Source organism: Acanthamoeba castellanii, assembly GCF_000313135.1.
Source record: "Acanthamoeba castellanii str. Neff unplaced genomic scaffold scf7180000084770, whole genome shotgun sequence".
Taxonomy (NCBI): Eukaryota; Discosea; order Longamoebia; family Acanthamoebidae; genus Acanthamoeba; species Acanthamoeba castellanii.
Window position 1 is genome coordinate 1,006,044 of NW_004457532.1, and position 23,383 is coordinate 1,029,426.

The 23,383-nt window shown below is 57.6% G+C and overlaps 9 protein-coding genes across 9 annotated transcripts; 6 read left to right on the forward strand and 3 right to left on the reverse strand.

The window, feature by feature from the left end:
• Window positions 1-136: 136 nt before the first annotated feature.
• On the forward strand, window positions 137-1,166 carry ACA1_269650 (uncharacterized protein; the record flags this gene model as incomplete). Its single annotated transcript, XM_004341561.1, has 7 exons — window positions 137-206; window positions 295-380; window positions 461-556; window positions 632-758; window positions 852-979; window positions 1,006-1,050; window positions 1,083-1,166. 7 exons carry the CDS (start codon window positions 137-139, stop codon window positions 1,164-1,166), a joined length of 636 nt encoding a protein of 211 aa, XP_004341609.1.
• Window positions 1,167-2,721: 1,555 nt separating this feature from the next.
• Window positions 2,722-4,723, forward strand: ACA1_269660 (replication fork protection component swi3 protein; the record flags this gene model as incomplete). Its single annotated transcript, XM_004341562.1, has 5 exons — window positions 2,722-3,057; window positions 3,138-3,213; window positions 3,289-3,335; window positions 3,423-3,704; window positions 3,803-4,723. 5 exons carry the CDS (start codon window positions 2,722-2,724, stop codon window positions 4,721-4,723), a joined length of 1,662 nt encoding a protein of 553 aa, XP_004341610.1.
• A 110-nt stretch (window positions 4,724-4,833) lies between these two features.
• Window positions 4,834-7,414, reverse strand: ACA1_269670 (tetratricopeptide repeat domain containing protein; the record flags this gene model as incomplete). Its single annotated transcript, XM_004341563.1, has 12 exons — window positions 4,834-4,923; window positions 5,036-5,115; window positions 5,213-5,323; window positions 5,455-5,521; window positions 5,595-5,741; window positions 5,898-5,951; window positions 6,089-6,194; window positions 6,320-6,411; window positions 6,500-6,703; window positions 6,798-6,948; window positions 7,020-7,115; window positions 7,278-7,414. The coding sequence occupies 12 exons, from the start codon at window positions 7,412-7,414 to the stop codon at window positions 4,834-4,836; spliced, it is 1,335 nt and encodes a 444-aa protein (XP_004341611.1).
• A 1,642-nt stretch (window positions 7,415-9,056) lies between these two features.
• ACA1_269680 (orotidine 5'phosphate decarboxylase) lies at window positions 9,057-11,932 on the reverse strand (the record flags this gene model as incomplete). Its single annotated transcript, XM_004341564.1, has 13 exons — window positions 9,057-9,134; window positions 9,449-9,501; window positions 9,596-9,736; window positions 9,815-10,008; window positions 10,099-10,171; window positions 10,248-10,365; window positions 10,447-10,538; window positions 10,604-10,754; window positions 10,839-10,947; window positions 11,054-11,185; window positions 11,335-11,424; window positions 11,536-11,631; window positions 11,766-11,932. 13 exons carry the CDS (start codon window positions 11,930-11,932, stop codon window positions 9,057-9,059), a joined length of 1,494 nt encoding a protein of 497 aa, XP_004341612.1.
• A 324-nt stretch (window positions 11,933-12,256) lies between these two features.
• ACA1_269690 (uncharacterized protein) lies at window positions 12,257-13,207 on the forward strand (the record flags this gene model as incomplete). The annotated part of the gene is made up of 2 exons (XM_004341565.1): window positions 12,257-12,431; window positions 12,534-13,207. The coding sequence occupies 2 exons, from the start codon at window positions 12,257-12,259 to the stop codon at window positions 13,205-13,207; spliced, it is 849 nt and encodes a 282-aa protein (XP_004341613.1).
• Window positions 13,208-13,331: 124 nt separating this feature from the next.
• On the reverse strand, window positions 13,332-14,334 carry ACA1_269700 (peptidase C56, PfpI, putative; the record flags this gene model as incomplete). Its single annotated transcript, XM_004341566.1, has 5 exons — window positions 13,332-13,390; window positions 13,504-13,659; window positions 13,743-13,933; window positions 14,058-14,156; window positions 14,255-14,334. The coding sequence occupies 5 exons, from the start codon at window positions 14,332-14,334 to the stop codon at window positions 13,332-13,334; spliced, it is 585 nt and encodes a 194-aa protein (XP_004341614.1).
• Window positions 14,335-14,736: 402 nt separating this feature from the next.
• Window positions 14,737-19,026, forward strand: ACA1_269710 (WD domain, Gbeta repeat-containing protein; the record flags this gene model as incomplete). The annotated part of the gene is made up of 11 exons (XM_004341567.1): window positions 14,737-16,780; window positions 16,882-16,986; window positions 17,087-17,167; window positions 17,288-17,384; window positions 17,527-17,646; window positions 17,756-17,900; window positions 18,068-18,170; window positions 18,291-18,352; window positions 18,454-18,550; window positions 18,651-18,784; window positions 18,898-19,026. 11 exons carry the CDS (start codon window positions 14,737-14,739, stop codon window positions 19,024-19,026), a joined length of 3,117 nt encoding a protein of 1,038 aa, XP_004341615.1.
• Window positions 19,027-19,388: 362 nt separating this feature from the next.
• On the forward strand, window positions 19,389-20,382 carry ACA1_269720 (EF hand domain containing protein; the record flags this gene model as incomplete). Its single annotated transcript, XM_004341568.1, has 5 exons — window positions 19,389-19,563; window positions 19,693-19,836; window positions 19,953-20,079; window positions 20,166-20,204; window positions 20,292-20,382. The coding sequence occupies 5 exons, from the start codon at window positions 19,389-19,391 to the stop codon at window positions 20,380-20,382; spliced, it is 576 nt and encodes a 191-aa protein (XP_004341616.1).
• A 199-nt stretch (window positions 20,383-20,581) lies between these two features.
• ACA1_269730 (Ser/Thr phosphatase family protein) lies at window positions 20,582-23,368 on the forward strand (the record flags this gene model as incomplete). Its single annotated transcript, XM_004341569.1, has 11 exons — window positions 20,582-20,587; window positions 20,677-20,752; window positions 20,867-21,013; window positions 21,177-21,277; window positions 21,433-21,537; window positions 21,704-21,745; window positions 21,890-22,059; window positions 22,185-22,763; window positions 22,839-22,983; window positions 23,064-23,133; window positions 23,214-23,368. 11 exons carry the CDS (start codon window positions 20,582-20,584, stop codon window positions 23,366-23,368), a joined length of 1,596 nt encoding a protein of 531 aa, XP_004341617.1.
• Window positions 23,369-23,383: the final 15 nt, after the last annotated feature.

The window sequence follows — 23,383 nt, forward strand, 5'->3', positions numbered from 1 at the left end:
ACGCAAGAGGAGACCACATCGTAAGGAATTATTTTAATTAAAAGCAAATAATTCAGCAATTCAACCATTGAGACGAGCAAGTAAAGAAGGGCGGACGGACGGACACAAAGGCGATTAATTAATCATCCATCTCGAGATGAACGTTCAGCAATTTTCCATCAAGCAATTAGAAGTGGAGAGCAAGCATCTCAGCGACGTTTTGCGCTGTACGTCTCCCCCCCCCGTGCCGTTATTTATTATGCAATGTGTAGCGGCTCAAGAATCGACTGCCCTTGTTGCGCTCGTGCCATGCAGGCATGCTCCACACCGTGCTCTTCAATCGGGCGTTCGGACTGGTCTATCCCAAGGAGGAAATCATCGACACGCTCGACTTTGAATATGTACGTACAGAAAATCACTTTGTAGTTCTATTTTTCTTTATATATATATTTATATTTATTCATCTCTTTTATGCACGCAGGTAAGGTGCGACGACGTGACGGTGCACCAGTACGTCGAGGAACAAATCAAGACCTTCCGCACGACCCTCGCCGAAAGGGAGGATCGAAGAGCCCAGGTACGTGTGCCGCGTGTGCCGCGTGTGCCGCGTGTTGTGTGGTATCTGACCGGTGTGTGCGGCATGTACGATCAGTTGGTGCTGTCGTTTTTTGAGACGCGATCGAAGAAGGCCTGGTTCCGCAAGGTCGAGGAAAAGATCTGCTTTGAGCAGTGGGTCTTCTTCATCATCCTCAAGGAGGACTCGCCAGTCGAAACGCCAGGTACAACAACCAACCAACAACCAACACTCCTTACAACCAACCTGGCGTGCTCACTCACACACACGATTCTCTTCGTCTTCGTCGGGTGTGCAGAAGCGCGAGAGAAGCTCGAGAATGAGCTGCGGGAGCGCATCATGTACATCATTCAGACGGTGAACGAGAAGCAGAACCACATTCCACTCAAATTCCAGCCCACCGACCTCATCCCCTTCCCCTACGAGGTATGCACATGTTCCTTCGCTCCCAGTTCATCAAGACCGGCTCGGCACTTCACATGCAGCTCACCGACGTGGTCCACCACCCACCACCCATCACCCACCACAGATCACAATACCATCGACATCAGAGAACTGGGGCGTGGACATGATGTGGAACCTCATCAAGAGCCCCCAGCCCATCCTCACATGAGCGTGCGCGCCGTTTTCCCCACCTTTCTGTCTATTTATCTACTCTTATCTTTCTTATTCGCCCCCTCTCCTTCGTGAAGGGAATGAGCTATTGCTTGTCCCTCACCATCCGCACTCGCCCGCACACGCCGGCGGGCTGTAATAAAATCGATGTACAGAAGCTCTTCTTCTTCGTTCTTTTTATTTGTTTTAGTTGGCGACAACCAGGCCTGCCCCGGGGCATGAAGACCTCCCGCCGAGCTCAACTACGCGACCGGCACCGTGGGCGAGGCGGTGGCCTACTGGCGCGAGAACTACGCCGACCTGCTCGACGAGGCGCCGCCTTCGGTGTGGCGACGTGGGCGCGGCCGAGCGACGGGCCAGAGGAGGTAAATATATATATAAATGATATGTGGATAAGTGTAACCTTTAGTTTGGACGAGGTAGAATTGAAACTCACAATTCTATAAACAAGCTTGGCAGAGTGCAAGTGGTGCCGTCAATGTCGTCCTCGCCGAGCCATACGCTGTGCTCGTGGGAGGAGATCAACGGCTGCATCGGTATGTGCACCTCCCATTGGGGAGGAGGGGCGGCGGCGGCGGCCGCGGCCGTGGAGGGCCACACGGAGGGTTGATCGCCGCTGTAGTGAAGTTCTGGGTCGGGGTCGCCCAGTGTCATCTGGTCCCGCGCCGCTGCCGTTGGCGCCTCAACGCTTGGTGGCGTTGGCACGACTCTTGGCGTCTGGTGTCGTGGCTCTGCAACTTTTCTCTTTTTCTTCTCTCGCGACCGTGGTTGCGGTTGTTCTTTTCTCTTCCCTTGGTTTGGTTTTGATCTCTCTTTCTTTTTACTTTCCACCTTCCGCGACTTCCCCTTCGCTCTCGCTCTCGCTTTCGCACTTTCGCTGCTCGTCTCTCGTTCCTGGTGTTGCACCCCAACCTTTCTTTTGGGGGTCGGTTCAGACCTGGGCTTCGCCGCAGCTGTTCGTTTGGTCCCCCGACGTGCTCTGAGCGCACAGGTGCGTTGCTGCGCAGGCCGGGCTCGGCCTCCCACGCACACGCAGTCGTTCGACTCCGGAGGGTCCAGGTCCTCCACCACCCTCGGCCTGCGCGGAGGCCCCACGCTGGCGGCCGGCCGTCTGGGTGGTGGCCCAGCTGGGACGATCACGCAATCCTCATCGTCTACCTCCTCGACACCCCTGTCGTCCTGCGAGAGGTCGATGAAGACCTTGGCCGAGGTCATTGTTTGTTGAATGGAGAGGCCTCACCTGTGCCTCACCATCTCGTCCATGGTGGCCCTTCTTCTTTTTCTTTACTGCGCGCCTGGTGGACTCCTGGGCTTGGTGGGCACCGTGTCGTCCGCCTTTCACTGCCTCTTCTCTCGCGTTAGGCGCAAAAAATGAGTTGGCACTGAAACGCAACCACCACAGACTGGTTTTAACGTGTTACCGCAGAAAAAAGGCTGCTATTGGCCGTTGGCGCCAACGGTAGGCAGGTAAAAAAGGCGGGAAAAGACAGAACGGCAGTGCGGTGTCGAACGCGTCTCATCTCATCTGGAGAGGAGTTGAAGAAGGAGAGACGATGAGGTTGCTGCCGGACAAGACCACGGGTGCCGTCTCGACGGTTGATGAAGACGCACCGCGCAAAGGTTCAAAGGGGACTGCATCAGCCGGAGGAAGATCGGCCAAGGCCATCCCCGGCTTGGCCTACCTCTTCGATGATGAGAAGAAGGGTGGGAAGGAGGGCGAGGGCGGCGATGAGGGGAAGGGAGGGGCAAGGAGGCGGAGGAAGGGACCTGCCAAGGAGAGGAAGAAGGCGCGCAGAATCAATTACGAGCTCCTGTCCCAGCCCGAGGGACTCCCCGCCCTCTACGATCGGCTAAAGAGCGGCTTCAAGATCGATGAGAGCCTTCCCCTGGTTCGTTGGCCTTTCCAAGCACAGGACTAATTTATTGCTATTCATTTTCAATTCCACTGATTTGGGCCTGGCATTTGCAGATTGATCAGATGGAACAATTGATTACGCCCTACCGCGAGTGGGCCAAGGATCTCATGCCCAACTATACATTCGATGGTGCGTCTACTCTCTTTGTTCTCACAACTGCGGCGTTCATTCATCTTTATTTACGTTTTCGCGCCATACACCTAGACTTCATCGAGCGCACCGAGAAACTCAGCGGCACCTACGTAATCAGGGTACCGCAGCCGTGTGTGTCGTGCGTGTGTCGTGTGTGTCGTGCGTTGTGCAGCGCTGATCAGGAATCGTGTTTCTGATGCGAGTAGGGCATGCTGGAGAGCCTACAACGCGGCGAGGGTGTGCCGCAGGTGGACGTAATCCTCAACAAGAGGCGAGCCCAGATCGACGACGCCGTCGACGACTACGATGACGAGGTCGCCGCCGCCGACGCCGCGGCTGGAGGAGCCGACGCTGCTCTCCGGCCCGACGTCGATTACCGCCCCGAGCGCGAAGAGATCAACCCCTTCCTCGCCGATGACGACGATGAGGACAGGACAGCCACCCCTGTTGTGCGCGCCGCAGCCAAGTCCGCTGCCGTCGATGACGACGTACGTGTGTCGCGTGTGTGTCGTGTGTGTCGTGTGTCGTGTGTGTTCTACGCGTGGCATGCGTGAGCTGATGTAAAGAATGTTTGGAATGCACACAGTTCAATCTGGAGGAGCTGCTGGCGAGGGACGCGGCCAAGCAGGTGCGCGACGACGACGAAAACGATGAAGAGGAGGTGCAGCGACGCCGGCAGAAGCGGGAGGAGTACGAGCGGTGGAAGCGGGAAGAGAAGGAGCGGGAGGAGGAGCGCGTGAGGAAGCTCAAGGAGGAGCGGGAGCGGGAGAGGGAGAGGAAGCGCGAGGAAGCCCTGGCCAAGAAGAAGGCCGCCCAAAAGAAGAAGAGCGAGAAGAACAAGAAGAGGCGGCGCGACGCGTCGACAGACGAGAGCAAGAGCGAAAGCGAGAACTACAAAAAGAGCGAAAGTGAAAGCGAAGAGGAGGAGCGACGGGAGAAGGCGAAGAAGGAGCGGGCCAAGAACGCGAAGAAGAAGGAGCGGGTGACTAGGAAGGAGGCCAAGCGAAGGAACAAGCAACGTAAGGCCCGCGATGACGATGACGATGACGACGATAGCAACAGCGACAGCGACAGCGACAGCGACGCGAAGCAGAAGACGAAGCGAAACAAGAGCAAGAAGAACAAGTCGAAGAAGGAAAGCGACAGCGGTAGCGAAGACGAAGAGAAGGAGAAAGAAGAGGAAAAGGAGAAGGAAATGAAGAAGAAGGAGGCGCAGCAGCCGGTGGTGAGGCGAGTGGCCAGGAGGCGGGGCAGGCCCATCGCCGCCGCGGCGCCCCAGGCGGCTGAGCCGTCGATGGCCACCGGCAAGCGCAAGTCCACTGAAGAAGGCGAAGGAGCGGCCGCTGCGGTCGAGGAGCCTCGGAACAAAAAGAGGCGCGTCGAACAAGAAGAAGAAGAAGTAGAAGGCGACAAGAACGAGAACGTCGCCGCCGCCAAGCCCTCTACGTCGCCGATGGAAGAGGAGGATCCCGACAACGTGCCCCTGGGCGTGCTGCTTGGCCTCTAATCAGGCCTCAAGCAGAGAGTCACCCACCAGGCCCACTCCCTTTTTCACTTGTATGTTTTCTCTTTCACATGTAACGTTGAAGACGATGTAACGTTGAAGAAGATGATGACCTACTTCTTCTGGTGCTGTTGCTGTTGTTGTGCAACGTGGCGGTGGTAGTCGTGTACCACCTCTCGTTGCTCGTTGGAGCCGCCGATTATCTGTAGCACATTGCCGTTCGACCCACCACACGCACATACATGCGATGGTGGTGGTGAGAAGGTGCGCCAAAAGGGCAACCCATCCATCGTCATCGGCGGTAGGTCATCGTACGTGGAGGTGGTCGTCGAGATGGGCCTCGTTGAGGAGCTTCAGCCCCTCCTCCTTGTGTCCCGTCTCGTATGCGTATATTCCTGCAGCCCATCATGTACACACGAGTTACATGTTGATATATATATCTATATATGTATAAATAAATATAAATCTAATGCGTGTAGTAGAGTGGGGTACCCTTGCACAGGGGGACCCAAACTTGGTTGAGTTGCTCCTTGCGCGGCGAGGGCAGGCTCTCGGTCGCCTTCTCTATCTCCGCCACCATCTCCCTGGCCTCCTCTCTCTTGCCTGAAGGCCAAGCAAGATAGAGGAAAAAAACACACAATCGTTCAGCCAAACGTGCGTGTGCGTGTGTGGTGGTGCGTGTGCGTGTGTGGTGGGGCGTGTGCGTGTGCGGTGGTGCGTGTGTGCGGTGTTACCCATGCGTAGGAGAGTGTGCAGGAGGAGCACGTCGTAGAACGGGTCCGCGTGGCCGTGCCTTCGGTCCTGTGAATCGCCTGGGTAAGAAGAAAGAAATCAAAAGAAAAGAATCGAAAAGAAAAGAGGTGCGTGCCTCGACGTAGGGGAGGAGCTGCCGCCACTTGGGCTCGAGGCCCCGGCCGCCCATCAGCTCCCACTTCCACAGCAGGCCCATGGCACCGAGCTGGTCCTGCGTGTTTCGGTTGTCGTGCGCCGGGAACGATTCGTCTTTTTTCGCCGCTTCCATCTTTCAAGAACACGCGCACCACCGCACACGCACGCGCAGTGAGACTGGGTGCGTGTCGTGTATCGTGTGTGTGTGTGTGTGTGTGTGTCGTGCGTGTATGTGTGTGTGTGTGTGTGGTGTGTGTGTGTGTGTGTGTGTTGCGAGGAGAGACTAGACCTGCTGCTGGGCTTCGTCGGTGAGGAATATGTGCGGGTAGTAGATCGACTCGATCTGATGCAAAAAAAAAGAAAGAACGAAAGAGAAAGAGAAAACCAAGACAAGAGAGCGAAGAAATGAGAGAGAGATGAGTGGCTGAATGTGATGGCAATCAGCAAAGGAGGAGGAGGAGGAGGAGGGCGGTGTGGTACTTCGTTGTGGGCCGATTTGGAGAGGTGGAAGAGGGCCAAATGGAACCAGTTGTGGGTATGCATGAAGGACATGCAGTCCTCCCAGTAATGCGCGTACTTGCTCAACCTGACACCAAAACAGACACACAGACACACAGACACACGACACACGACACACACACGACAAACACCACACAAAATCACCATTTAGCCTTACACCAGTGCGTGTCGTGTGTATCTGTGGGTGAGTACCATTCGACGCCTTCGTCAGGTCGGTCGAGGGAGAGCAGGGCGTGCGCCACCGAGTGATGCGCCCACGGGTCGTCCTCCGCAATCTCCACCCCCTACCAACGCACAACGCACGACACAAACCGCACACGCACGTCACACATCGCACACGCCGCGCACACAACACGCACGCTTGTGTCGTACGCGCTTGCCGGCGGCGAGGGCCTCGTCGTAGCGGCCGTTCTGTTCTAGGGCGAAGCAGAGCATGCCGTTGAAGTAGGGCCGGTCGCCCGACGTGTCCCGCATGGCGAGCGCGATCTCGAGCATGCCCGCCCGATCGCCCACACAGAACGCCACCAGCTGGCCCCGCTTGAGCGCAAACAAATCCATCGGATACAACTCTGTGATCTGCACACGTCAGCACACGTCAGCACGACACGACACACGCAACACACACGACACACACGGCATGACACGACACGACACGCAGGGGTAGAGGTACGCGTTTGAAGTCGGCGTAGGCGCGGGGGAGGTCGCCGGCCATCCACGAGTTGAAGGCGTCGACGTAGAGCTTCTCCCGCTCGGTGACCTCGCTCGCGTCGGCCACCTTCCGCGCGCGCTCGAGGTGCGCCCTGGCCTTGTCCATGCGCTCCCTTTGAGGGGGGGGGGTGAGCCGCACACGCCGCACACGCACCCAGGCCGCACGCGCCGAGGGGGTGAGTACTTGGCGACTTCGTAGTCGGCGGCGAAGACCAGGGCGAGCACGCACGACGGGTCGGTGGCTGCCCCGCGCTCGATCACGTGCCAGTCCTTCCCGTACCTTGGATGGAGTTAAAAAACAGTGTTAATGATGATTAATATTTATTTGTATTTAATATGACAATAAGAATAAGTGATTTTATTATTATTTCGTTCTTCGTTCTTCAGACAAATAAATACAAATAAATAATTGTGCAACCAGAAAGGAGAACAGGAGCAGTACCGCAGGACTTGCTCGCAGAACTGGTTTATGGATGAAATCACCGTCTTCGCTTCATCTTCAGTGAGATCTTGCGACAGGCTCACGTCCATGCCCTGAAAATCAGGCCTCCTTTGCATCTTCACCCTGCCCGGCTCCATCTTTTTCTAGTTTCTATTTTATTTTGTTTTGTTTTTGTTTTTGTTGTTTCGCCCACAGGAGTCGCGGAGAAGTTGGCGAGTTTTCGTATTTTAATCTGGAATGTGATCGACGCCCGACCATCCACCCTATTGGCCTTCCCAAGGACCAGGAGGATCGCAAAATGTTGTTTCCCGGGTGCCAAGACGGTTTTTTCTTCTTCTGGTAGCTGCATCACCACCTCCACGCAGGGAGCGCAAGAAGCTTTGCAAGGAGAAGAGGAAACGTGTCAGGCATAGCTCCACTCAATTTCTGTTGGTTTGCATTTCCTGGTTGCTACGTACGTCATGGTTGCTCGGACTCTACTACACCCCACGCGCTCTCTTGTGTTGTGTGATCGTCATCACGCACCTCTTGCACGACGTGACTTGTTGTGGGCGCGGGCCAGTGCACACACTTCAGCCTCGCAGCACATGCAGCCAGAAGAGCACCACCACCAGCAGCAGCAGCCCGGAGCCGCCCCACCATCGGCCCACGAGAAGATGCGGAAGGACCGGTACGGCTCACCTTGACGTTTCCTTCTGCACTGTGACTCTAAATCTCTTTTTATCACATTTTTATTTTATTTATTATTTGTTTTCGATTTAAATAAATAGAAAAAAACAGCTGTTGATGTGGTTCGGATGGGCATCTCCATGAACCACTACTTCTTGTTCACGAGACGATGGGTGCAGGGAGTTCGTGATGGAGTTTCTGGAGTTCCTCGCCTTCATGCAGGACGAGGCCACCTATTGGCGCCAGCCTGCTCCGGCTCCTACTCCTTCCTTTCCCTCGTCTTCTTCCTCTTCTTCGTCCTCGACAGAGCACCCCTTCTCCTTCCCCACACCTCCTTCGTCGGTTCCTTATCCTCCTTCCTTCTCCTCGCCTTCATCTTCACCACCGCCAGTCGCTACTTCGTCGTCTCCCCAACATCAACACCATCACCGTCGGCGTAGTGGAAGCTCTCGACCACGTGGTCGGCGGAACAACAACCCAAGCTCAAGCCGGAACGAGCGCTCGTTCTCCCTCCCCTCTCCGCAGGCCTTCCCCTCCTACCAGCTCTCTACTTCTTCATCTTCTACTACTTCTTCTTCAACAACAATCCGCTACTCGTCTACATCGTCGCCGCTCTTCGGCTCTACGTCGTTCCCGTGCCCGCCGTGCGCCATGCTGGCGAGCACGGCGCCACCTTCGCCACCCCCGCACCTTCGACGCAGTCCCACCTTCAACCTCTCCGCCGACCTCCCCCTCTACTCGACGCCACTCGACGACGACAGTTCTCAGCACCAGCATCATCATCTGCATCATCGTGAAGACGACCGACGAATACGTGGAGGGGGCGCCGGCAATGGTCACTATCATCACCATCAGCAACAACATCACCATCAGCAGCAGCAACATCATCAACTTCAGCACCAGCAGCTCACCAGTGGCCACATCGCGACCGACAGCAACGTGGAGGCGGAGGAGGACAGAAGGCAGATGGAGGTGGCGGAGGGCGAGCGACAAGAGGAAGGTAGCCTGCGGCAGAAGCCATGGCGAAGCTAAACAAAAAAACAAACAATTATTAGCTGTTGTTGTTATTATTTGTTTTAAAAAGAGGAGAAAAGAGATAACGAGGTCTCACTACTGCGAGGCGGAGCAGCGCGCGGTGTAGGCCGCCCACGCCTTCTCCTGGTACTCACGGGCTGCGGCCACCGGGTCCTGTTTCGAAGAAGAAGAAGAAGAAGAAGAAAAAGAAATGAAAGACGATCATCAGCATGGGCGTGCGAGCAAATGATGAAATCACGACAGCTGCTTGCGATCAGACGCGCACGTGACCAACCGGTTTTCAAAGCGAGGGAAAACGAATAAGGAAGGAAGGCCGTACAGCTGCCGAACAGACGCCACGGCCGACGATTGCCACATCACAGCCCGAATCCTATGTGTGTGCATGTCGTGCGTGTCGTGTGTTGTGGTGTGTGTCGTGCGGTGAGTTGGGTGGACATGGAGAGAGAGAGAGAGAAAGAGAGACTTACGATGACCATCTCCGGCGTGCGGTAGGTCTGGCCGAGCCCATCACCCTGCGACCCTGTAGTGTGTGTCGTGTGCGGTAAGAGATAATGAAGGGATGGTGACGATGATGACAATGACGATGACGACAACGATGAAGTGGTGGTTCCTACCGATGCGAACGCCGGGGGTGCAGTAGAGGAAGGAGGCGCTCTCCTCGGGGTTCTTGGCCAGCACGTTCTCCTGGCAGATGAACCCCACCACGAAGTCGGTGTGCGCCCGCGCCGCCGCCAAAGCCCGCTCCACACTTCCCTCTGCACACGTAATAATAAATTTCAAATTAATTAAATGTTCCACTAATTAACTAAATTCATTAATAGATTGGTGGGCACCTTCTTGCTTGGAGGCGGCGTCGGCGGTGCTCATCTGGGCGATGAGGAGGGCGCCCCGCTCCTGGCCCTTCTGGGCGGCGGTCTCCTTGAGGGAGGTGACCACGCTGGCGCCCGCCACCAGGTGCACCGTCACGACGTCCGCCCAATCGCAGATCCCGAACGGACCGCCCCCGTACTGCTGCTGCGCCACATACCTGCCCCAACCACATACATACATCATCAGCCATGCGTGTTCGGTTGTGTGCGGTGTGTGCGGGTGTACGGTGTGCGCGGTGTGCGTGTACCCGATGTCGGCAAACTTGCGGTCCTCGAACAGGAGGAAGTGGTGCTTGTCAGCGAGCTCCTTGAGCTCCTTGCCTGATGACGTTCAAAGTTTGGAGATCGTCAGTCAGAATCAATTGTATCAATTGTGTCGTGTCGACAGCGAGTGTACCGGTGTTGGCGTCCCAGTCTCGGACGATGTCGGCGTGGGTCTTGAGCATGCAGATGTGCGGCCCCAGCTTGTCGGCCAGCGTCAGCAGCTCCGACTTGCTCGTGACGTCAGCCGCCACCTATATACATAGAACGAGAAATGAATATATAAATATATATTAATACATGATAGTAGTCCATGCAACTATATGTAGCCGTACGGAGAGGTTGGACTTCTTCTGCTCCATGAGGCGGAGGAGCTTCTTGCCGACCGCCGACTGGCACTTGTCCACGCGCTCGGCGAAGGCCAACACTGCGATGTCGATACAATCATCGGAAGAATGCGAAGCATGAGGAATGCCAAGCATGAGTGCGTACCCTTGGGCTTCTCGGCGGCGGCGGCGGTGGTGGCGGCAGCGGCGGGACTGACCTGGGCCATGGAGGCCAGGTACGCGTTGATGCTGTCGAGCAGCGAATCCTCGATGCGCCCGTGCGCCTTGAGCGTCTCCAGCATCTGCCGGAGCGACGTCTGCACAGCACCCGCGTTCAACACCCCTACACGACAGTGGTGTACACACGACACGACACGACACGACACACGAAGAGTATATACCACAGCGTGGACGGTGACGGCGAGGCCGCCCTCGAGAGCGGCGAGGCGCTGGCGTCCGCCCTGTTGGCGGTCGAGGAACACCACGGCCTCCTCGACCGTCAGCCCAGCGCTGCACGCACGATCAGTTGGTGAGAAAATATTAATAATATGTTAAATATTTGTATTTTGTGTTTTTATAACATAAAAATAATAATAAAGAACAATAAAAATAGTACCTGCGGAGGTTGGTGGAGGTCTCCTGGATGGAGATGCCGCTGGTGATGACGTCCTCGAGGATGAGCACCTTCTCATCCTTCTTGAACACGCCCTCCACGAGGCTCTTGGTCCCGTAGTCCTTGGCCTCCTTCCTGTGTGGTGTGCGTGTGTACGTGTGTGTCGTGTCGTGTCGTGTCGTGTCGTGTCGTGTCGTGTCGTGTCGTGTCGTGTCGTGTCGTGTCGTGAGTGGCTCAGTTGTGGCGGCGATGGACAGCAACAGAGGTGGGTGGCTGGGGCGCACCTGCAGATGACCATGGGCACCTGGTGCTTGATGGCGATGGCGGCGGCGAAGGGCAGCGCGCCGTAGGGCACGCCGCACACGTGGGTGAAGCTGAGAATGATTATGCAGAAGAAGAAGAAGATGGAGATGAAGAAGAAGCTAACTAAGTCGTTTGCGCTGCGTTATCGCAATCTGCAGATTGGGATGATGTGGGAATCGTACCGCTTCCTGGCCTCTTGCTCGCCGACGGAGGCGGTGAGGCATCGCCACATGGAGTCGACCACACGCTCCAGCACTCGCGGGTGAGACGGCAGCACCCTGCGTGTAGAGACATTAATTTGTACGATTTTCAAAGATTAATCTCAAATTCATCTGTAGAACAAGATTAGCAATCGATGGATCGCCATCCACGACCGCTGCGCGTGTATGGAGCACCGGAGGGGCGGGGGTACCTCAGATCGACGTAGATGGGCGACATCACGCCCGATTTGAGCTTGAAATTGCCCAATTTAACAGCTCCGATCTCGTGCAGCTGAAGGATGAGCTCCTCCACGAGCTGCCTCTGCTCGACACTCCTGAGCTCGTTAATCTCGGCAACGTCTTCCTTGGGGATCTCCATTCCTTGCTTCGATCTTCGTGCTGGCCCAGATCGACTGGCCCTTTCGCAGGCCTGCACCCAATGCGGAACATTTTTTAAATTCCTCCGAATATACACCAGGGCTCACATGCTGATGGGGAACATAGAGTACGTTTTAGCGTTCGTAGCCTACCACATTCTTTCTTCGGCCGAACCTTGCCCCAGGCCTGATTGGGGCCGATTTTATGTGAGCAAGGAGTTTTGCCAGCCGCTAGCGAAAGGGAGGTCTACTTTTCTTGTTGTAGCTTCTCAAGAACTAGAACTACACTGAAGAAGAGCACACGACCTGCTGCACGACTTCCACTCATGTGGGTGAGACTCGGGGCCTTGGCCCTGCTCGTGCTCGTAGTATGCACGTCGGTGTTCTTCATCGTCGTCTCGTTCGACTGCAACATCGTGCTCGACCGCTCCCTCACCGACTGCCACGGCTCCCACCTAAACGAAGTCTTCGCCGGCCGCGTTGTCCCCATCCTCCAATACGGTACGAATTATTTCTTTTATTTCTATATATTAATTCTGGTTTTATTTATTTTTCGTTATTCTAAAACTAAATATTTACTACCTTCTTCCTACACCACCTTAGTGCTGCACATCGCGTGCTGTTGCGAGTTCCTGTGGCTCGCACGGGGCATGCTGTGTTGGCCGTGGACCCACATTCGGCGCGTTTACGCCAACGCGGGCCTCCACATGACCGAGGCCGTCATGTGGTGCTGCACCGCCGCCGCCATGGCCGACCGCGCCTGGGCCGTGGGCCTCGAAGACGCCGCCTACGATGTGCTGGCCGTGGCCGTCGTCAGCGTCTTTCTCAACTCGCTCTGCACCTCCTACGCGGCCCACATGAACCTGGCCTCCTTCACCACCCTCCACGACGACTACGATGACGACGAAGAGCGCAACCCGTTCGCGTACGCGGCCAACGCCGAGCGCGCGAGCGTGGCCGAACACGGCGACGCCATGTTGACACTCGTGCGGTGCCTCTTCGTACACAACGCGGCCCTCTTTCTGGCCAACACGTCCTACGTCGTTGCCATGATCATGGTGAGCGAAGATGGTGGCGGCCACGAACACGGGGCGCTGGGGCGTCGGGTGCTCGTGCTGCTGGGCCTCTACGTGGTGTGGTACCGCGGCTCGCAGTCGACCTTCTGGTTCAACAAGCACAACTTCCCGCACGCCAACGTCATGCTGCCCCGATACGACGGCGCCGCCGTACGGTCGCCCCACAGCAGCGGGCTGCAGCGGCTCCACCTCTCCACCTGAAAGCCCAACACACACGACACGACACGACACGACACTTTGTACAGAGAAATATAGACCTGAGTGTAAAAACTCTTCAACTTCTTAGCGCACGTCGCATGCAACGCGTTGGTGCGGCAGAGCGCGCTTACAGGTGGATCTTGGTGCCCAGCAGCTTCAGGAACTCGCGCATCCACGCAGGGTGACCTATGTTGATTCCGTCATGAGTGAGATGATGATGAAGATGATGGAGATGTTAACGATGAGAAAGAAGATGACGATGATGCAGAAGAAGATGCGAATGGTGTGGATGGTGGTACCGGGCCAAGCGACGGCGGTGACGAGGTTGCCATCGACAACGGCGCCGTCGACCGGGCACGAGCCCTCCCAGTGGCCGCCCGCGATCTTGACGTCGGGCTCGAGCGCAGTGTAGGCCGTACACTTCTTGTCCTTCAGCAGGCCGGCCGCCACCAGGACTGCGCATGACCACCATGAGTGTCGTGGTGTTGTGTGCGGTGGTTGTGTGTGTGTGTGTGTGTGTGGTCAGCGTGTGCGGTACTCTGGGGGCCGTGGCAGAGGGAGGCGATGGGCTTGTCCTTGAAGCTCTGCACGATGGCCAGCAGCTGCTGATCGAGGCGCAGGTACTCGGGGGCACGACCACCGGGGATGATCAACCCGTCGTAGTGGGAGTGATCGGCCACCACCGCGTCCCAATCGACGGTCAGCGCGAACAGGTGTCCTGGCTTCTCGCTGTTGTTCGCACACGCACGCACACACGCGTCACCGCACATGCACACGCACGGATAAGAGCGGGTCAGTGGGTACATCAACAAGTGTGTGTGTTTGTGTGCTGTGTGTGTTGTGTGTTGTGTACGTGTAGGTCTGGTCGCCCTCGAAGTCGTGCACGGCGGTCTTGACCTTCTCGCCAGCCTTGCGCTTGGGGCACGCCACGTCGACCGTGTGACCCACGCACCTGCAGGTGGATTGATGTTGATGATGGTGCGAACATGTTCCCTCGAATCGCGTTGATCTACGCGATGCAGATGAGATGAAAGATTCATGAGCACGTACGTGAGCAACTGGTAGGGGACCATCGCTTCATAGTCCTCCACAAAGTCTCCAACAAGCATCAACAACTTCTTGCCTGACATCTCGACGCTTACTGATCGCAATCACAATTAATATTTTAGGAAAATAAGGAAACAATAAGAAATAAAGGGAAACACAGTGTCGACGCATCAAAATTGGCGGGAAAGCAAAAGGTAAAAAACAAAAGAACTTCAAGCGTTCAACAGGCCCGGGTGCGGATTGATTGGATCAATTCGAGAGCTCCATTCGAACGGCTGACACATGATTTGATAGTGCAAAGGATACAGGTGCTTCTTTCCATTCAATTTGTACAAATTTATTTGCTACTTAAGGATGGAAATGGATTTACGCGTAGCCCGTGCATGATGGTGGCTGTCTCTTAAAAATCCCTTCTCCCCTCTATTGTGCAGGCACCATATTGCAAGAGGTGAGGGCAAGAGCAACGTGAGCGAGCTGTCATGGAGATGGACACGAGCGCAGATCAAGAAGGAGGAAGAGGCCTCGAAGAGGCTGCAGCGGCGCAGGCGCCCGCGAAGAAGAAGAGCAGCAAGCGGCGCGGGCTGAGGAACGAGCTGGGCCAGCTCAACAAGGAGAAGCAGAAGTGGAACACGAGGGCCGAGTGGCGCGACAGCAAGTTCGTGCTCGGCGCCGGCAGCAGCAAGAAGAGCGCACCACGCACCACGAAAGAGGAACAAGACGAGGTCAACGACGTCGAGAAGGAAGAGGAAGAGAAAGAGAAGGAAGAGGAGGAGGAAGAAGAGACGAGCAAGGCGAAGCCGAAGAAGACGGTAAGCAAGGCGACGAAGAAGACGACGACGAGCAGCAAGCGTCAAGCGAAAGAGCCCAAAAAGGTGAAGGAGGAGGAAGATGAGTTGATTGACGTGGAAGACTGCGAGGAGGCGGGCGCCGGCGCCAAGGAGGAGTCCGGAGGAGACGAGCCGGTTCTCCCCGCGGTCAGGAAGCGCGTGGTTGCGCGAAGAAAGAACGAAAAGATGAAGAAGAGCGAAAGCGAAGACGAAGACCAAGACGAAGACCGGAAGACGACAACGACGGCGGGAGATCAACGCGGCGGCGGCGGCGGTGGTGGTGGTGACGAGATGGACGTCGAGGCCGCCGCCGCACCCAGCCTGACGATGATGGAGCCGCCCGAGACGCCGCGCCGCCGTGTGGCCAGACGCAAGGGCAAGCCGGTCGCCGTAGCCCGGCGAGACGACGAAAAAGCCCATGATGATGACGTCGCACCGCGGCGCGGGCCGTACGCAAACGAAGGCGCAGACGATCGTGACAGCGAGCCGCAGGCCAAAAAGCGAAAGCGAGAGGTCGACGACGACGATGAAGAAGAAGAAGAAGAAGAAGAGCGGAGAGGAGGTCGTGAGGTGAAGATGGAGAAGGAGGAGGAGGAGCCGGTGGTCCACATGCCGACGCCCAGACCCGCCGCGAAGGTGAAGCGTCGCAGGATGCGAGGCGAGGTGGCTCTGCTGACCGCCGATGCGCTCAAGCAGAACACCCGCTACGACCGCCGCACCGCGCCCGCCGTCAAGCGACTGGCCTTCGGCTCCAAGGAAAGCGAAAGCGAAGGCGAAGACGAGGTAAAGAACGAAGACGAAGACGACGACGGGGAGGAGCTGCAGAAGCAACAGAAGAAAGGTAGCACGAAGATGAAGAAGCCGCCTGCCACGAAGAAGACTAGTACGGCGACAAAGAAGAAGCAAATGAAGGTGAAAGAGGAGAAAAACGACAACGATGAAAGCGAAGAAGCGAACGGTGGCGATGAAGAAGAAGAGCGAAAGAAAAAGAAAAAGACGAAGAAGCGGAGTTCGCTGACGAGGGGTTGCGAGGAGGGCCTGCGCTTCGTGGAGCGGCCCATACCCCGGAGTCCCGTCCTGGGCCGTCGTGGCCACGACCTCAGCCCGCGCTCCCGCCGACCGCCCAGCCCGTTCCTCCCGTCGCCGCCCGCCTCGCCCATCGACCAGAGAAGCCCGCGCGCGGCCGCCAAGGCCAAAGCCAAGGCCGCCAAGTCCAGGGCTCCGGCCAGAGGCAAGAAGCGATCACGAGACGAAAGCGAAAGCGAAAGCGAAGACGAAAGCGAAAGCGATGGCCAAGAAGAGAAAGACAAGAAGAAGAAGAAAAAGAAGGAGAAGAAGAGCAAGAAGAAGCCGAACAAGCGACCACGAACGATAAAGAAAGAAAAAGAGGAGGAAGACGAACACGATGAGGAAGAAGAAGAGGAGGAAGAGGAGGAAGAGGAGGAACGGCCGAAGAGTCGGAGAGCACCGAAGGGACGACGGCAGCGGGGCGCCAAGGTGGTGGTGAAAAGAGAGAAGAACGAAGACAGCGACGAAGAGGAAGAGGTGCGGGTGGTGGACGACGACTTTGACGAGGTGCGGAGCGGGGACGAGGGCGGCGGCTACGAACTGGCGCGCGTCCTCAGGTGCCACTCGACCAACGAAAACGACCGGCGCGATGACGGCCCCAGCGTGTACTCCGCCGCCTTCCACCCGCAGCACAGTACCCACCACCCAGCCTCTCGTTCTTGTCGACTGTGTGTGTGTGTGCACTGGTGCGCGTGTGCGTGTGCGGTGATGGCTAACACGCGTGGACGTCAACAGATCACATCGTGGCTACGGCGGGAGGAGACAGCGTGTGCGTGTATGACTGTCGCGACAAGAAACTGCTCAAGAAGTACAAGCACCCGCCGCAGGCCGGCGAGGAAAGTACGTTGTTGTGTGCTGAGTGTGCTGTGTGTGCTGTGTGTGCTGTGTGTGTGTGTGTGACATGTCGGCTCACTGTTTGGGTTTCTCTTTCCGAGTGCAGCGTTCTACTCGCTGGCGTGGACGATGCTGCCGCACCGGTCGCGACGCGGAGACTTCAGCATGCCCGTCATCGCTGCCGGAGGTACCTACTCTCTCCCCCCCGCGACACAGATCCACTACAGCGCCCGTGAGCCCAACTTGTCACACATCTCAACGATTGCTCGTGTCGTGTGCGTGTCGCGTGCGTGTTCCCGACATGTAGGCAAGCAAGGGGACATCAAGTTGATCGACGTGGACTCGGCGCAGCTGTTTGCCGTTCTCCAGGTGCCAGCCGTACCCGGCATGCCCGCCGGTCCACTGTACGCCCACCCCATGCGCTCGTTACACACGACAATCTCCTGCGCACACGCGACACACGACACGACACGACACGACACGACACGACACGACACGACAACACCTGACCGCTCCGCTCCGCGTCGGGTGTCGCACAAATTGCAGACGGGAGGTGCAGCACATCGCGTTCTCGCCCGTCCATCCCTGGCTCATGTTCACCGGACACGCCAGCGGCAGCATCCTCGTGTGGAGCATCTCCGCGCCCAAGCAGGGCGCCCAATCTCGGTGCGTACTTTTATTTTTTACTTACATTTGATATGTTTATGTTTATATATTTGATATGTTCGCTCATATCCGTTCGTTGTGTGCGTGTCGCGTGTCGTGTGCGGCCCAGGTGTGTGGCTCATCTGGTCGGGCACACGAAGCACGTGTATGATCTGAGCGTGTCGCCGAATGGCGAGCAGGTGGTCTCGGGCAGCGGCGACGAGACCATTCGCCGATGGAAGCTCCCCGCCGGCTTCGACGCCAAAGCGACCCTCGTAACGTTCCCGCGTCTCTCTTCTCTCTCTCTCTCTCTTCTCTCTCTCTCTCTTCTCTCTCTCTCCGTCGTTGTCGCACACATGAACTTACTCACCTCTTTCCACCGCACACGACACGACACAACGACCAACGACACGACACGACCGCGACGGTTTGGTTTGGACAGGCTGGCGAGCAGATCGTGTTGAAGCCGCAATCGACGTGGCAAAACCTGTTCGAGGTCGAGCACGAAGTCGACACAGCCCAGTTCGTGACGGACAATACCGTGGGTGCGTTACTCGCTCTCCTCCCCCTCCTCTTTCTTCTCCCTGTCCTGTGCTCACCACACGACACGACGACACGACGACACGACGACACGACGACACACGACACGACACACGACACGACAGTGTGCAAGAACGCGGGGAGTGGCAGCGTCCTGCTGCTCGACATTGAGGCCAATCCCCCACGGGTATGATGCTGTCGCCGTGTGTCGTTGCGTGCTGTGTACCGCGTGTCGTGTGCTCACAAGTGGAGCGCGTGCTATTTTTTTATATATTTTTTTTTTTGAAGGTACTGGCGCGGCTGGGGTGGACCCTGAAGGACGCCGATCCCGAGGACAACCTCGCCATCTTCATCAAGGGCAACGTCACCCGCCCTGCCGCTGGAGGTAAACGCACACGCCGCACCGCACGCACACCACCGCACACCACCGCACACGCATGACCGCACACACAGCTGATTTGTTGTTTCTTTATTGCTATTTGCAGAGGACCAGCTGCTGGTGTTGGGCACGGGCGATGGGCGGGTCAACGTGTACAACCTCACCTCCGCCCTGCGTAGCCAGGCCGCCGCCGGCGAGGTCGACGTCATGTCCACCGGCAAGCTCCACTCGCGCGAACTGGTACCAGTTCCCTGTGATCGTCGTGTCCGTGGTGTGTGCGATTGCCTTCGTGCGTGTGTTACGTGTGTGTCGTGCGTCGTGCGTCGTGCGCTGATCGTGTCGTCGTCGTCAAGGGATTGTACGCGGAGCGTAGCAAGGGCGTGGGCAAGGCGATCTACTGCGTGGCGCGGAGTAGCGACGGCCAGTACCTGGTGGCCAGCGGGTGCGACAACCTCGTCTACATCTGGCAACGACAACCATGACAAATCAAGTTTCAACTTTTTTTAAAGGAAAAAAGTCTTTTTATTTGTCATTTCTATTACATTATATATCGGGAGTATTTTTTGGCCAAGTCCGAGGGCCTGGGTCGTGGCAACGGTGATATGGGATTCTGTGGAAAAGGGCGTAATTTCCAGGCGATTTCTGTTGGAAATCTGGGGAGACAGGTTATCTTCTCCGGACCCGACATGTCTTCCTTCTTCTGAGAACCATGGCTCTCACATCCACACACTCGCCCACCTTCACTTCGGAACAGACCAGAGAAGACTTCCCCACCACCAAACTCATCCACACCGCACACGCACACAGCACCGCACTACGCGTAGAAAAAAGAGGAATTTAAAGAATGGCTACGTCAGTTGAAGGCAACAGCCACCACCCGACCGCGACGGGCGCACAGTACCCCGACCCGCCCGGCCTGGTGGTGCCGTCCGACACCATCAAGGAGCACTTCGACCAACTCGACGCCGACCACGACGGCGCCATCACCTGCGACGAATTCGTCCAGGCCTTCTCCCAACGTACGTCCCCCTGAGTGTCGTTTGTGTGAGTGTGCGGTCGTGTGTGTTGTGTTGTGTTGCGTGTCGTGTGTCGTGTGTCCTGTGCGGCTGATGGGAGATGATGGCCGTTTGGGGGGAGGGGCGCAACAGTGTTCCCGGGGACGACGGAGGAGCAGGCGCGGTTCTTCTTTCGGTCGATCGACCTCGACCGCAACGGCCACATCGACTTTGACGAGTTCACCCGCTTCGTCGACCGCCAGACCCACTGCGGACACGGTGAAGGCATCGGCCTCGGTACAACACACACGAAACACGCACACACGCACACACGCACACACGACACACGCGCACACACGCACACGCACACGCACACGGCGATGACCGGGTTGTGTGTTATGTGGCTCGAGCAGAGATGAAGGCCGACTCGGTGCGTGCGATCTTCAACGCCTTCGACGCCGACGGGAACGGGACGCTGGACAAGACGGAGGTGCTCAACGCGCTCCGGATGTGGGACCAGTCCGTCAAGATCACCCCCGAGTACACCACTCCTCCCACACACACGCGCCCATTCTTAACATTCCTTGCATGCATTCTCACATTCCTCAACGACCGCCGTCGCACAGGGACATCAACGTCATGTGGCCCTCGTTCGACACCAATAGGTGTGTGTGTGTGTGGTGTGTGGTGTCGTGTCGTGTCGTGTCGTTGGTCGTGTCGTGCGTCGTGCATTCTCACTGGTGCCTGCGCAGGGATGGTGTGATCGACTTTGAGGAATTCTCCAATCTGGTGCTGCGGCAGCTGCGGCAAGACCAGGCCAGCAGCATGCTCTACAGCGACTGAGTGGTGGTGGTCGTTGTTGCCAGCATTGGCCCGATTGGACGCTCCTGGCGGACTGTTCACACCAACACAGTTCTACCAGTGGCGTTCCTGCTCTTTTCTCGTAATAAATGGACAGAACACAATTTTTGTTTTGTTGCCTGGTCAAGCTTAACAAAATATTTTTTTAACACCCGACCAACATTAACCCACATAACCAGAAATGAGGGTATGCCCCAATAAGCAAGCAATAGTGTGCCAGGATGTTCAACGTTTTTATCAAACTTAAATGATTGATCAAATCATTATTTATTGTAGGTTCTGATATTGACAGACACGCATGGCCACCTGCACCTCATCAACAAACTCGCCCACAAGCACTCTGCCCAAGCCGGTACCCCCCTTACATTTTATTTGACATCTTCCATATATCTGGCTTTTATATATAAGCAATAAATACATAAATGTGAATAAATATCTAATATCTAAATTTTTTTTGCGCGCCCAGTGCTGCATTGCGGCGACTTTGGGTTCTATTCGGAGGCGCGGCTCGAGGAGCTGCCCGACCGGGAGCTGGCCCTCCGCATCCGCCATTCGGAGAAGCTCCGCCACCTCAAGAACAAGGCCTTCTCCATGTCCCGCCCGGAAAAGATAGGTTCGCCAACCACCGCACACACCATCGCACACGCCGCACACGCCACCGCACATGTCGCACACTCCACCGCATACGCCGGACACATCGCACACCACCGCACACGCCGCACGCCGCACGCCTCACACGCCGCACACGCCGCACACGCACTGATGGTACGTGCCAGAGGTGGTGAGGACGCACCACCTGGAGGGCGAGTTCGAGCTCTACCTGCAGGGCAAGGCCCACTTCGACGTCCCCGTCTACTGCGTGCCCGGCAACCACGAGGTGCTGCCGCCACGCGCCCGCGTGTTGCGTGTTGCGCGCGTGCGTGTGCGGTTGCGACGACTCAAACTATGCGCGTGTGTGTGGTGTGTGCGGTGGCGCGCGTGCGTGCGTGCGATGTGTGCGATGTGTGTGTGTGTGTGTGTGCGGTGGAGTAGGATGGGCTGTTGGTGAAGCAGCTGACCGAGGGCGCGATCAAGATCCCCAACCTGCACCTCCTCACCGAGACCTCCGACGTCGTCCTCGGCCAGGGCAAGGGACGCGTGCGCCTCGTCGGCATCGGAGGTCCGTGTGTCGTGTGTGTCGTGTCGTGTCGTGTGCGTGTGTGTCGTGTGTGTCGTGTGTGCGGTGCGTGTCGTGTCGTGTGGTGCTGATGTGCGTTGTGTGTCGCGCAGGCAACTTCATCCATTTTACTTCTTCGACCGGGAGGGCAGCGACGCGTTCTACCCGAGCATGCGCTTCACCCAATGGGTGCGCCTCCTGCAGCGCTTCGCCCCTCCGCCCCCCGCACTCGACGTACGCCCCCCACCACCACCACCACCACCACCACCACTGAAACCGCACGCACCGCACGCACCCCACTCACCGCACACGCCGCACACGCCGCACGCGCAGGAGCCCAAGGCCAAGGCTGCCGACGCGGTACCGCCGGCGAAGGGCAAGGGCAAGGGCAAGGGCAAGGCCGCCCAAGGGGCCGCCAAGCAAGCCGAGCCCGCCGCCGACTCGCCGCCTACGCCGGCCGAGGACCCCATCCCCACGTGGCTCCTCACCCACGTCTCCCCCGGGTGCCGCCTTCCCCCCCTTCCGCCCCCATCGGCCCTCGCCCTGATCTCGTCAATCTTTCGACTCACTCCCGTGCGTGTCGTGCGGCGTGTGCGGCGTGTGTGGTGCGGTGCGGTGAGCGTTGTAGGAAGCTGCCGTCGCTGGAGCTGCTGGGGCTGTACGTGAAGCCGCAGATGTGGTTCAGCGGGCACATGGGGCCGCACCTGCCCAACCACTACGCCCTCTTCACGTTCTGCGACGACTACGAGTTCGCCCACCGCACGCGCCCCGATGTCGGGTTCCTCCTCCAGCAGCACGCGCGGCTCGCACGCTTCTGGAATCTATGGTATGCGTGCCACGACCTGCTGTCGACGGCCGGCGACGGCGTTGGCGAAGATGATGACGTGGCAATGCCGGTAATGGCGTCGCTCGAGCGATACGAGGCCGAGCTGGCCGCCTTCCACCCGCCAAAACTGAACGAAGACGAAGGCGATGACGAAAGCGAAGAGAAAACGAAGGAAAAGAGCGAAAGCGAAGAGAACGAAAAGGAGGAGGAGAAGGAGAAAGAGAAGGAGGAGAAGAAGACGGTCAGGGAGATGGTGTTGGAGATTGTGCGGCAACAGCCGGTGCCGGGTCTACTGAAGAGCTACGTGCTGGCCGCCGCCGACGAGCGACAGATGGCCGACCGAGCCCGCGCCGTCTTCTTCATCGCGCCCCATATCTCCAGGTATACTCGCCCCCACCCGCCCCCACCTGCCCCCTCCGCCCGCTTACTCGTTCCTCGCCGGCGTTGCGTTGGTAGGGAGAAGCGGGGAAAGGTGTTTGTGCCGATGCAGGGCTACGAATCGCCCAACCCGCGCCAGATCCCCTCGCGCGACGAGATCCGCCTCATCGAGGCCGGCCTCCCCTACCTCCGCGTCCCCTTCCCCGTCCCCGACGACGCCATGGTACCGCCCCCCCCCTGCCCGCCACCATTAAAAAAAGATGTTTATGTGCGCTGACGGGTAACGCGCCGATCGAACAACAGCACGTGGACAACCGGGCCAAGCGTGTGCCGAGCGATTGGGTCAAGTCCACCATGTTCTTTAACCTGCCCGGTACGTGTGTGCGAGTGCGGTGTGTGCGGCGTGCGTGTGCGGGACTCTAGCCTACCGTCTGACACGCGCGTGGGCGACAGATGCGTACATCGGGGGCTACATGTACATCGACGTGGACGAGGCCACGGGCCGCATGGACACGGCCATGCTGGGCTCCTTCCCGCCCCGCTCCATCGTCGACGACGCCGACGACCCCTGGCTCGCCCACGACGCCGCCTCCTCTTCGTCGTCGTGAGCTATGCGTGTGTCG